The sequence below is a fragment of the Pituophis catenifer genome, unplaced genomic scaffold (assembly GCF_029215685.1).
Source record: "Pituophis catenifer annectens isolate HBS135680 unplaced genomic scaffold, rPitCat1.0.hap2 SCAF_3, whole genome shotgun sequence".
Taxonomy (NCBI): Eukaryota; Metazoa; Chordata; class Lepidosauria; order Squamata; family Colubridae; genus Pituophis; species Pituophis catenifer.
The window spans coordinates 30,665,433-30,679,198 of record NW_027256883.1 but is presented as its reverse complement, the minus strand read 5'-3'; the positions used below and the strand labels follow the sequence as shown (position 1 = coordinate 30,679,198).

At 39.2% G+C, this 13,766-nt stretch overlaps 1 protein-coding gene across 1 annotated transcript in view; it reads right to left on the bottom strand.

The window, feature by feature from the left end:
- Nucleotides 1-12,898, bottom strand: part of MMP16 (matrix metallopeptidase 16) — a 167,413-nt gene extending 154,515 nt beyond the window's left edge. The window contains exon 1 of the mRNA XM_070942149.1: nucleotides 12,767-12,898. Coding sequence (XP_070798250.1) covers nucleotides 12,767-12,898 — 132 coding nt within the window. The remainder of the gene's footprint in view (nucleotides 1-12,766) is intronic.
- Nucleotides 12,899-13,766: the final 868 nt, after the last annotated feature.

Genomic DNA, 13,766 nt, shown 5'->3' with positions numbered 1-13,766 from the left:
GGTAAGTTTTTATGCCATTTTAATATATAAAAACTTAATTCTGACTGCATGAAGTTACAGATTCAGATGTTTGCAACTGACTCATATTTATGATGGTTGCAGTGTCCTGGGGTCATGTGATCATCTTTTGTGACCCTCTGACAAGCAAAGTCAATGAAAAAGCCAGATTTACTTAACAATCATATTACTAATTTAACAGCTACAGTGATTTACTTAACACTGTGGCAAGAAAGGCCATAAAAGGGAACAAAACTCACTTAACAACTGTCTTGCTTAACAGCTGGATGGAGAGTTGAAGAAGTTTCTTGGATGAGAAGCAAAATGTCTTGAAAGAAAACCCAGAAAGTCGTCTCTTGAAAAAGCACCTTTGGGACAACCAATGACTGGATGACTCCAGAGACACTGCTACTAGCTATTCCAATATGTGTCTACATTTGGGCTGTTTGGATCAGCCCAACTTGAAAAAATGGCAAATGGCCAAAATATCCTTCCCACAATCAACCTTCATACAGCAACCCAAGATTCTTTATGTAGCAGTGTTGCTCTTCTAAAAAGAGATTTTCTCTGTCTTCAATAAATATTGAATAGTTCCCAGCAATCAAGAACCAGCCATCTCAGCAAACTCCTGTCTCTTGTACATTCTCATCCCTTCTGGCTATGGATTGAAGTTAGAGGGTTAAGTTCCTATCTGTCACATAGTGGCAGTATGGCAGTACTATGACAGATTTTTTTCAAGGTACTTTTAGTCTTGCAGATATTATGATTGTGCTTTTTTAAAAAAAATTAAACAGGCAGGTTTATGAAAAGTAGCACGTGATAACATTTAAAGGAAAACATTTCATGTTTTCTAAAAATAATGGCTTTAAATAGCAGCTGGAATAAAACACGACAACAAAATTAATCTGTATTGATGCAGGTAATTGACAGGAAGAGTAATGATGCCAAGAATAAGATTTTTGTAGTTTAATTAGTTATACTAATTTTGTTAACAAATCACATTTCAATTATCTTCACTCTTTTTATATATTATATATTACTTCTACATACACAAACATGCATGTGTAGGTAGGTGTGTGTTTGTGTGCACTGATACTCTTCTTTAGCAACAATTGGGACTCACAACATTAGTTAAGCGAAGAGGTCACTATGATCTTACTTCGGGTCATAACATTTTTAATCAGTTAATAACTGCAAACAGTCACTAAATGAGGCAGAATCTAAATGAGACACATTTTCTGTATGTATATCTATCCCGTCTCTCTCTCTCTCTCTCTCTCTATCTATCTATCTCGATATCGATATTGTGTCTGTGTACATATATATGTATTTATATATGTACCGGTAGGTACAATATTCATTGTATTTTGTGATTAGCTTAATCCTGGTTATCACTCCAAACATGCTATGAAATATGATATTTCCAATGATGCAGCTTGCAAAAACATTTCCGCTAATACTGAGTTATTGTAATTTTGCATGCTGAAAGATGAATATATTGCTTTTGAATTATTTTCTTAAATGTTACATTTTAGTATCTTCAATAAACAATCTAAATTAAAAAAAATGTTCTCCTTTTTGAAAACTTTTTCCTATTGGATAGCAGTGTTGTTCTCAAACAAATGATTCTAGATTCCTCTAAATTTTTGTTCTGTTCTGTTCATCTTCTCTGGACCATTTTAAAAGGATTTTGGCAAACAATTCAAACACATTTTTGGCCTCTTCTTCTGACAAGCCCAGTGAAGGTGAGCAATACCAGTGCTCTGATGCTCTTCTTTATAATAAATATATGACTAAATATCGCTTTGTAATACAGTTACTAACCCCTTCCTCCAAAATCATGATCCTTGAGCTCCAAACCATTGAAAAATATAGAGGAATCTAGAACCATTTGTTTGAGGGCAACACTACTATCAAATAGGAGAAAGTTTTCAAAAAGAAGATTTTTTTCTTTAGTTAGGTTGGTTATTGAAGATATTAAAATGTAACATTTAGGAAAATAATTCAAAAGCAATATATTCATCTTTCGCATGCAAAATTACAATAACTCAATACTAGCGGAAATGTCCAATTCAGAACATATGTATATAACTAGTCTTAGAACAACTCTGCAAAATCTATCATCTGCAATGGCCATCAGTTTTTGTAAACTACTTTATTATATTGTCCCTCTTGTGTCCTTGGAAACCAGAATCTCATATGAGTTGTTTTGAGGAATTATTGTTCGCTACAAAATGAGGTCCAACAAGCAATCTTTGATTATAAAAAGGATCAAACAGCAATTCATTTTGTATCTTTCTTTTGAGTCTGTATCTGTTTTCCAACCTTGTAACTTTAAAAAAAATGTTGCCCTGGAATTAATCCTCACTGAGGGCAATGATTTAGAAATAAATAAGCCTACCACATGGGAGTCCAGGTTGATTCAGCAAGTTATGAATGTGTTTAACAAATAAACAAGCATATATCAAATTGTAAACCGGCTTTTAAAGATCCAGGCTGACAAGGCCAGGATGCTGTAAAATTTTGAATAATTCTGAAAAAAAAAATATTCTGTGTCAGAAATAATAATTTTTAGTTTAAATTAGCATGGTTTCCCAGTTGCTTGTTTGCCCTTGTTTTATAAATAATGAAGTATTTCATGAATATTCCACAAAAGTGTTTATTCTGTTACCAACCTGCTTCCACTTAAAATAAGTCACTTAACAAAACTATTATATCCCAACCCACAGGGCTAGCTTTAATCTAAGGCTGAGTAGGCCTTGGCCTACGGTGCCAAACTGTAGACTTTGTCAATACCACCTCTTCTTCCAAATCATTCTAAGTTTAACCTGCATATTGATGGGAGATGATATCATCAGTCAATATAACCTTGAGTTGGCACTGTCTACAAATCAAAGTATGGCTATAATCTCTTAGAATTCTATTCCAGAAAACTACCCACACAAGTCCCTAATAAATATTGGCTTTGTTTTTTATATAGAAAAACAGCACCAAAAAATTAGCCTAGTACTAATCTTGCAATCCTTTTTACACATACACCTGCTTCTTGTTTTTCCCTAATCTTTCCCCATAGCCTGATAATAGCCTGAATATATACCTAACCCTAATAGCCTGAAACATATTAAACCTTTCATTATTTAATTTATTGTTATAATGACTCCTGGTACCATAAACCTTGGTAATCCATTGAGATCACACAAAATCTCTAAGAAATCTCTATATTTGTCCAATCCTCTTCTATAAATTATATAAACTACAGTTTTTCCATATTTTCCATCTATTTATTACCAGGGTGCTTTTCTCATTTGTTTTAATGAAGTCTGTTTATGATAGTTCAATACTTCCAATCAAAAATAAAACTAAAAAATTACAAGGTTTTTTTTTTAAAAAAAAAAAACACTTGCTAATCTAGAAAGGGCAATTTGAACAACATAAAGAAGTCAATTCCACATGTACTCAGAATTAAATTGCCCTTAGTTGAATAAGATTTAGTTCTAACAAACTATGCTCCAACTTTTTTCCAGGTGAAATACTTTTCCACATAAAGTCTTTGAAAAGTACATTATTTTCAGAGAACTATGAAAAAGAACTAGACATCAAGTAGAGAGAAACAGAAAGGTCATATATAACAATTCAGTGACAGCAGACCACTAATTCTGAGTTTTGTTAACAGTAGAAAAATGAAAAGATCTGCAGCTATTGTTGAAAAGGGCATTCTACATTCTGTATTTCTCAGGTTTAGATTCTACTGTGATTTATTTCATAATAGGCATTTTTTTTAAATGTATTTTTATTTATGTATTTCGTCCAGCATGTATTTGATAATAGATACAAGTGTAAACATAATTATGAATTCATGAAATGTATACGATTAAAGGGAACATTAGGACAGGGATGGTAGGCACACTGCTGCGCTTATGCACGCCTCTTAAAGACCTCTTAGGAATGGGGTGAGGTCAACAGTAGACAGTCTAAGGTTAAAGGTTTCGGGGTTTGGGGAAGAAACCACAGAGTCAGGTAGAGCGTTCCAGGCACTGAGAACTCTGTTACTGAAATTGTATTTTCTGCAGTCTAGTTTGGATCGGTTTACCATGAGTTTGTATCTATTGTGTGCTCTTGCATTGTTTTAGTTGAAGCTGAAGTATTCATTGACTGGTAGGACATTGTAGCAGATGATTTTATGTACTACGCTTAGGTCAGACCGAAAACGGTGAAGTTCTAAATTGTCTAATCCCAAAATGTCAAGTCTGGTGGCATAAGGTATTTTGTTGCAAGCAGAGGAGTGGAGGACTCTTCTCGTGAAATATCTCTGGACTCGTTTGATTGTATTAATGTCCGATATGCAGTGCGGGTTCCAGACTGATGAGCTGTATTCAAGAATTGGTCTGGCAAAAGTTTTGTATGCCCTAGTTTGCAGTTCAATATTACCAGAGAAGAAGCTATGCAAGATTAGGTTAACAACTCTTAATGCTTGTTTAGCAATGCTGTTAAAGCTTATATTTATGGTTATGGTTATGTGCTCCTTTTAATACTAATACTAATACTAATTTACCGGTAATTAGTAATTTAATACAAGACTACCTTGATTTACAACCACAATTGAGCCCAAAATTTCTGTGGCTAAGCAAGACAGTTATTAAGTGAGTTTTGCCCCATTTTACAACCTTTCTTGCCACAGTTGTTAACTGAATCACTGCAGTTGTTAAGTTAGTAACACAGTTGCTTAGTGAATCTGGTTTCCCCATTGACTTTGCCTGTCAGGTTACAAAAGGCGATCACATGATTCCTAAATCCTGCAACTATCATAAATATGAGTCAGTTGCCAAGCATCTGAATTTTGATGATGTGACCATGGGAATGCTGCAAGGGTTGTAAGTGGGGGAAACGGTCATAAGTCACTTTTTTCAGTGCCATAGTAACTTTGAACAGTCACTAAATGAACTGTTGTAAGTCGAGGACTACGTGTACTAATAAAAACCTTCCTGAATCCTTTCTACCATGCGTTAGTCAAGGATGTATAGACAAAATTGAATGAAGCAAATTGACATTAGAAAATAAAATATAAACAAGGTTTCAACTAGACTCATTTAAAATTTGAAAATTTGGGTCACCCCAAAAATTACCGTCTAGGGCCCTAGATTGTACAGGCTTAACATAGCCAAACTTTTCAATTATTTCTGCATTCCACAGATCACACCATCTGTCCTATATCTCACAACTTCCAGATGTGTTAGGAATGGGCATTATCTCCCAAAACTTTTTGAAGACTAGAAATCACAAAAGACTGATGAGGATTCTGGAGCTGTGCAAAACATTTGAAAGAAGTCCTTTCTTGGTTCAAAACTCACACTACAGGTAGTCCTCGACTTACGAACACAATTGAGCTCCAAATTTCTGTTGCCAAGTGAGACCATTGTTGACTTTTGCCCCTTTTTATGATCTTTTTTGCCACAGTTGTTAAGTGAAACGCTGCAGCTCTCAAGTAAGTAACACAGTTGTTAAGTGGAACTGTCTTCCCCATTGCTTGCTCGGGAAAGTCTCAAAAGGTGATCACATGACCCTGGGACATGGCCACTGTCATAAATACAAGTCAGTTGCCAAACATCGGAATTTTGATCCTGTAATCATGGGAATGCTGCAACAATGATAAGGGTGAAAAACGGTCATAAGTCACTTTTTTCAGGGCTGTTGCAAGTTCGAACCGGTCACTAAACAAACTGTTGTAAATCGAGGAATACCTGTAAAGCAGCCCCACAGATACTTCAAAAGCTGTTCCCAACTATCTGCACATGCATTTATTGATTTTATTTTATTAAGTTTTCACTTCTGGACTGCCCATCTCCCTCAAAGACAGACCCTAGGCAATGTACAACATTTCATGCTGTGCATCATGCAGCAAAAGGACATTTCCAAAGCTGCCATTCGAGCCTTGAAGTTGCTTACACGCTTCACAAGAGGTGTTTCATTTGCATTAACACTTTGAAAATCACCTCTCTCAGATGTTTTGCACAGCCGTAATAGCTTCATTCACATTATTCTGATTTTTAGAACTTGTATTTCATAGACATGGTTTCTTGCAGTGGTGAAATCCTCTGAGGTTTGCCACTGGTTTGCTACATGCGTGCATGCGCAGTGCGCACCAAACGCACGCTTTGTGTGGAAAAAGGAGGCTTGAGGCTTAAGAAGGTAAGTAGAACAGCGAAGGGGAGGAACAGCTGTGCCGCGCAATTTAGATTCACTAGAAAGCAGGAAATCTTGCTTTCTAGCGAATATAAATTGCCTGGCACAGCTGATCATCGGAAATACCAGTTCAGATGAACCGGTAGCATTTTTTTACTACAAGTTCTCCTGAACCGGTAGCTTTTATTACTACCAATTTGCCCGAACTGGTGCGAACCGGTAGCATTTCACCCCTGGTTTCTTGTACTTATAATATTCTGTTAAAAGCAAAAGTAACTGATCATATGATCCCTTGTATTCCATAGGCATCATCTCTACACAAGAATATTGTATTAAAATTGATTTCTTTAAAGTCATGAATTGTTAACAAGCTAGTAACCATTGTGGATTTATTTGCAATCTTGTAAAATAAACCAGCAACTTCAATACATTATTTTAGCATTAACAAGAACAGAGAAGTAAAGGAAACTGTCAATACTAGTTCAGACCATTACTCCACTAATCCACTCGTCCCAGCATTTTCAACACTGAATATCTGAAGCTTCTGGAACTGCTGGAAGAAGTTTTTCCAGCTGTACCTAGAGATGCCAACTATTGAATCTAAAACCTTCTGCATTCTAAGCATATTCACTTCTGCTGAATTATTCATGAACAGCAGAGGTAAAGTATATTTTTTTAAAAGAACAAGATATACTGATCTATAACAATGAACACAGATATGTTCCTGAACATTTGGAGCAATTGTTAAAACCATTAATTACTTCTTAAACGTACATGGGACTCTTAGGCTTCTTTGCTCTAATAGAGTAATAACAGTTAGAAATCTACTGTGTGATGTTAGGTCTCATGCTATTGCAGTTATATTCAGCCAAGCAGGTGAACAAAACCAACAGAAATAAACATCCAAATGTACTTATCAGTGTCTTAATCAGCCAGCTGAGAGTAGAGTTAATGCAAAATGGGAAAACAATACCATGAGTCTAAAGCAGGGGTCTCCAACCTTGGCAATTTTAAGCTTGGTGGACTTCAACTCTCAGACTTCAGTTCTGGGAGTTGAAGTCCTCCAGGCTTAAAGTTGCCAAGTAAGCAACTTTATTGTCTAAAGTAAGCAGAACTTTGTTGCTTCTTTGATACACCATGTGGCTGCTACAGTATGTGCACAAAACAGATATTTATTTATTTATTTATTTATTTATTTATTTATTTATTTATTTATTTATTTATTTATAATTAAATTTATATACCGCCCTACTCCAAAAGGACTCAGCGGTGAACAGCCAGAAAGTAAAATATACATAATACAAATGTTAAAAACCCTTTAAAATACAATAAATACATTGGCCAGATTTAAAACACCCCAATTATAAAACCAATTTAAAAACAATTAAAAAGGAGGTTAGGCCAGACCAGCCTGCTGGAATAAGAAAGTTTTGAGGGCGTGGCAGAAAGTGCCCAGATCCGGGATCCTCCGTATCTCCGGGGGGAGCTCGTTCCAGCTGGCAGGTGCCCCCACAGAGAAGGCTCTCCCCCTGAGGGCCGCCAGTCGACATTGTTTGACCACCGGCACTCTGAAAAGACCATCTCTATGGGAGCGTACTGGTCAGTGAGAGGCTATTGGTGGCAGAAGGCGGTCTCATAGGTACCCCGGTCCTAAGCCATGGAGCGCTCTAAAAGTGGTAACCAAAACCTTGAAGCACACCCGGAAGACCACTGGGAGCCAGTGCAGGTCGCGCGGAGGGGAGTCACATGGGAGCGCCAAGTCGCTCCAGTAACCACCTGCGCGGCCGCATTCTGGACCAGTTGGATTCTCTGGGTGCTCCTCAAGGACAGCCCCATGTAGAGAGCATTACAGTAGTCCAGGCAGGAAGTGACGAGGGCATGAGTGACCGTGCTTAACGAGTCCCGATCCAGAAAGAGATGCAACTGGCGGATCAGGCGAACCTGATAAAAATTTGCTGCTGAAGTCCAATAGATCAGACTTTGACTCATGACATATAGATTGCCATACTTCCAAATAAATGGAGATACATTTGTGGACAAGAAAACTAACTGTTCAATACTTACAATATTAGATGATAACCAATATCAAGGCAGCTATATTGATTTACAAAACTTCCACAGTGTTTGTGGGATCTATTGAGGAGTTTATTTAAATTACTTCCAGTTAAATGCCACTGCATCTGTGGAAACTAAATTTTATCTGTAGTTTATCTGGCAATTTGTAGACATCTGTCCCCTTAAATATCTCAGTGATTGCCTGGCTCCCATAAATATTTATATTCTTTGGGGTCTTATTTAGCTATATTTAAAGTTGCTTTTCAGACTGGGTTTGGAGGCATATAAATTAATTAATTAAATAATTAAATAATTAAATAAATAAATAAATAAATAAATAAATAAATAAATAAATAAATAAATAAATAAATAAATATTACTCAGCTAAGATTCAAAATGAAATATACTGAATATTTCATGTTGATTTATCCTGTAAAGCAGATTTCTAGGTAGATTAAAATTCAATAGCAATAGCAATAACACTTATATACTGCTTTACAGCGCTCTCTAAGTGGTTTACAAAGCCAGCATATTACCCCTAACAATTTTGGGTCCTCATTTTACCCACCTCGGAAGGATGGAAGGATGAGTCAACCTTGAACCTGGTGAGATTTGAACTGCCAAATTGCAGGCAGCCGGCTGGTAGCTGAAGTAGCCTGCAGTACTGCACTCTAACCCCTGCGCAATTCTCGACTCACGACCACAATTGATTTATGTGGCTAAGTGAGAAATTTGTTAAATGAGTTTTGCTCCATTTTACGACTTTTCTTGCTACATTTATTAAGTGAATCACTGCAGCTGTTAAATGAGTAACGTGAGTAAATGAGTTAAGTGAATCTGGCTTTGCTTGTCAAAAAGTCACAAATGATAATTATATGACCCCTGGACACTGCAACCATCATAAATATGAATTGTCGAGCATCCGAATGTAAATCACATGACCATGGGGAGGCTGCAATGGTCATAAGTGTGAAAAATGGCCATAAGTCACTTTTTTCAGTGCCACTGTAAATTTGAATGGTCACTTAATGAACTGTTAAGTCGAGGGTTACCTGTGCTAGCAAAATGAGCGAGGTTTGGTTTGTAAGAGTAAAAGAATAGGCTTATAGATCAGTAAGGTCCAGTGACAGAAGATTCCTTCTCTGAATCTTCAGGAGTCAGTCCATCAAATCTCATCCAATTCAGGAATCTCTGGGTAGCAATGGGGTGGGGGTGGGGGAGGACTGTAAAGGGAACAGTCATATGTAACCCTCTTCCAGCTTCATCTGCCAATACTATGTTTGCTTCCCACGACAGAAATTCAAATAATACGTGTTACATACAATTTCTGATGTATTTTCTTAACGTTGTATTAAAGCTGTGTAGTTTACAAAATGTCAAAGGACTGCCATGCACGTGCAGTTCCAGTCTTTTTAAGTACTGCAAAAAAGTTCAAGCATCGGTATAAATAGACTTATATGCCAGAGACTGACCACAATGAGATTAAAATGCATTTATCTATACTATGCCTTCAGCAGCTATAATGCCAACCCCAAAGGATTTCAGTGGATAGCAATCCTCTCATTTTTGTATTAACTTAAATTGCTTCTGGAACAAAACTTGCTGTGCTCAAGTATGGATGGTTTTTAAGTAATTTACTGTCCTTGGTAAGTGTTTTATGGGTCTGGTGCTGACACAGAGAAATACATGGCACAGTGTCACCATAACACTGCCAAGTTCTTAGCCTCACATTCCCTTTGCCATTGTGACATAGCAGCTCCAGTTTATGACAAATTGCAACTGAAAAACTCTCAGTCTTAGTGAAGCAAAAATGAAAATTAATGTTCTTGCAGCACAGTAACAGGAACCAGGCAGAAGATGGGTAAAACATCACTCTCTGCTCAAACAGAACAACAGGGAGATTAAAATCTGAGTAAATCCCAACCAACTGATCCCTAGGAGACTCTTGTAGTACAGGTAGTCCTCAACGTACGACCACAATTGAGTCCAAAAGTTATGTTGCTAAGTGAGACATTTGTTAAGTGGGTTTGGCCCCATTTTACGACTTTTCTTGCCACACTTGTTAAGTGAATCGCTGCAGTTGTTAAATTAGTAACACGGTTGTTAAATGAATCTGGTTTCCCCATTGACTTTGCTTGTCAAGAAGGTCGCAAAAGGTGAGCACGGGACACTGCAATCGTCATAAATGTGAGTCAGTTGCCAAGCATCTGAATTTTGATCACATGGTCCTGGGGATGCTACAAAGGTCATAAGTGTGAAAAATGGTCATAAGTCACTTTTTTCAGTGCCGTTGTAACTTTGAACGGTCACTAAGCAAAATGCTGACTACCTGTACTGACACCTAGAGATTGGAAATGTTTTCCATATCTGCATTGCTTTACTGTATTAGTGATATTATTGTCCCAAAGATGCTTTTTTTCCAGGGGCAACTCTGGAATCTCCATAGACATTTACTGATATCATTATGCAAAAGTCCACATATGTTAGTTAGTCTTACTGTTTGGAGGTTTATGAATTCTGAATTTCATTTTACCCACAATTTTGATGAGAATGCCACTATTAAGCAAAACACAGACAGGAAACTTCTCCAACTTTACTTCTTTTTGTCCTCTAGCCCTAGGTTGACTTTTCCCCCTTTCCTTCTCATTGATTATGCTGACTTCTTCCTATGTTCCAAACAGATTAAACTACTTTCACTCCTCATGTCCTAGCACCATCTGCTGCTAGCCTATTTCCTGCAGAGCAGGCTGTTGGCCAGCAACTCCAATAGTAAGAGAGAAAACGTCTAGACCTAGAAGGGTTTTCCTACATGATAGTGCTCCTACTGCAAGTCCTTATTGGGTGTCTTTCCCCCACCCTCAACTCTCCTGTGCTCCTTATTGGACGAGTAAAGAAAAGCATCAAGGGGAAGTTTGGCTAACTAGTTGTCAATCCTGATAATGGTGAGCACAGTTAGGCCAAGAGTGGTAAGACATTTAGAAAGATGCATTTTCTGTTCCAAATGGTTTACTGCTTAACCTTATGAGATCATATTAGAGTGGATGGGAAAGAAAGGGGAAAACAATCAATACAAAAAACAAAAAAAAAAAAAGCCAGTGAGTTTATCAGAAAACCTAATCAGGACATATTGTTAAATATCATAACCAAGATCAGGAACTGAAGAAAAAAAACATATACCTTACTTTACAAAATAGGTACTTTAAAAAATAGAGTTGATAATAAATGGTAAAAAAAAAAAAGTTCATCGTATGTAACTAAATTGTCTTTTTTTCTTTAAAAAGTATGAGATTGTGAAAGCTAAAGCAATAAGGGTGGGAACAGACATCAGATATGCAAAAGAATAATCTTAGGTTTTAAAGTGCTTTGGGATCAAAATATAAGTAATTGTGGGTATGAAATGCGAAACACAGTGAGTCTCAGACAGAAATAGAGGCTATGAAAGATGTGAAGCCTCCTTCAACTTCTCTGCCAAGAACAGTTTGCTGGAAAAGATGAAAGATGTAGTTAAGATGGTAGGAACTACAGGAATTGAGTCAATACAGAACCATCACCTATAATTAGCTAGTTGCCACTGGAAATGGATCCAACTTCAGGGGAGATCAGGCGAAAATATTTTATACTTAATTGTACAGACTAAATAACAAAATAAGGCAGGGAAAGGAGAAACAGATCATATTAAGTTAATGAGGGATGAAAATCTAAATCAAAGGAAGCCTACACTGTGCCTGAAAAATCATTCTACAAAGCTAAGTGGGGCTTCTCTTTTGAAAAGACTTGCAATATAAAATCTTGGTCCACAATGTGATTTGGAAACCACAAACAAATCAAGAAATCTTAAGACTAGGGGCTGAGAAGCCAAAAATAATGGGAAAAAAAATTAATGGAAGTGGAAACAAAACCCCACAACAAATCTATTCTGCATCTGGTTCACCTTTCCACGTTTTAGCTAACTCCACCTCTTCTATTTCCAAGTTTACAGTTGCCGGAAAGAAAAAGGGTTGTTTCAGCCCAAGTTTAGCCACCCCAAGGCAGTGACAAAAGAAGCCTGTCTCTACTGAAATGGCAATTTCCTCTCCAGCTTGTTCGCACCCGACCGTTTGTCTTCCCCCCCCCCCTTTTTTTTTTCCCCCAAAGAGGCCAGTCCAAGGGAGAATCAGCAATATGAAATCCCGGATTCCTTTATGTACTCCGATCGCGACGAGCCCAGTGACGGACGTCCACCGGTCCCTTTTACGCCACCGCCGCCGCCAGTCAAGTCGGTTGCGCCCGAGTGAGCGCGCCGTTTCCCACTCCCACCTCTCTGGGCACAATGGTGCGCTTGGAGCGCGCCCGGCATCCCGGCTCTCTGCCGCCGGGGATAACGGGCTCGCTTAGCTCGAGTAAGGAGCTCGGAGCCTGGGAAACTCTCAGGGAGCAGGAAAGCGTCCTGGCTACTCAGCCTCTGGGAAGCCTGGCCTTGGCTTAGCATGTTTGCACCGAAGCTACGCACGCAGCAACGCCGGAAGAAAGGAAACACAAGCAGGCACATCCTTACCTCTACATTAAAATACTGCTCTGCTCGGCATCCGGTGGCACATAAAATCCAAAGCAAGGCTTGCAAGAAGAGGACCCTGGACTGATGCACGATATCCCCCCGACTTGCAGTGCTGAAGGCGAGTAAGATCATAGTGGACTATGTGCTTCAATGGAGAAGGAAGAGAGAAAGCTTCTTTTGCTCCGGCCGCCGCTTTCTCCCTCCCCCTCCTTCCCCCTCTTTCGGAGACCCAAACAAAAACAGAACGCGCACACGCGACGTTTTGTTGTGCTAAAAAAGAAGAAGGAGAACAGGAGCCCAAAGCTGGCGAGGAACGGTTGGATGCAGGTTCACCCACGGAGGTGGGAATGTGGTGGGGGGGGGGGAAGGGAAGAGGAGGAGAAAGGGGACTCGACCCTTCGCTTCCAAGCGCGGAGTGGCGGCAGCCTTTTAATAGGGTCAGCTCTCCTTCATCTTCCTCGCTTGTCCCGTCTGAGCGCGCAAGCCGAGGTGCGACTCCTGCGAGACGCCTGGTTCGCCCAGCGGCAAGCAGCCGCCGCTGCCTCTGCTCCCGGCGTGTGTTCGTGTGTGCCTGTGTGTTGTGTTGTCTTTTTTATTTTTTTTTTCCCTCCTCCTCCTGCTGCTGCTGCTGCTGCTGTTGCTCCTCCTTTTTCTGCTGCCGCCGAGGCCTTGGATGCTGGGCCGCCACTTCCCTGCGCTCCAGCCTCTCCGCTTCTGGTGCTTTTTCCTTCTCTCCTCCACTCGAGAATGTACATCTGCAGATCTCCGTAACTCCTCCTCTCGAGTCAGCCTCCTCGGAGAAATCTTAAAGGAGACTGCCCTTAAAAGCTCCTCCTGGATCCCAACAGGAAGGAGAGGAGGGGTCGCCGGCGTGGGGATGGCATAGTCTCCTTTCCAACCAAGCCCGGCTCGGCCCGGCCCGGCCCTGACCAGAGGGAGGAGGGGAAGAGAGGTGGCTGGCGCGGAAGCTTGAGCGCGCTGGGAGGGAGCGAACCGCCGG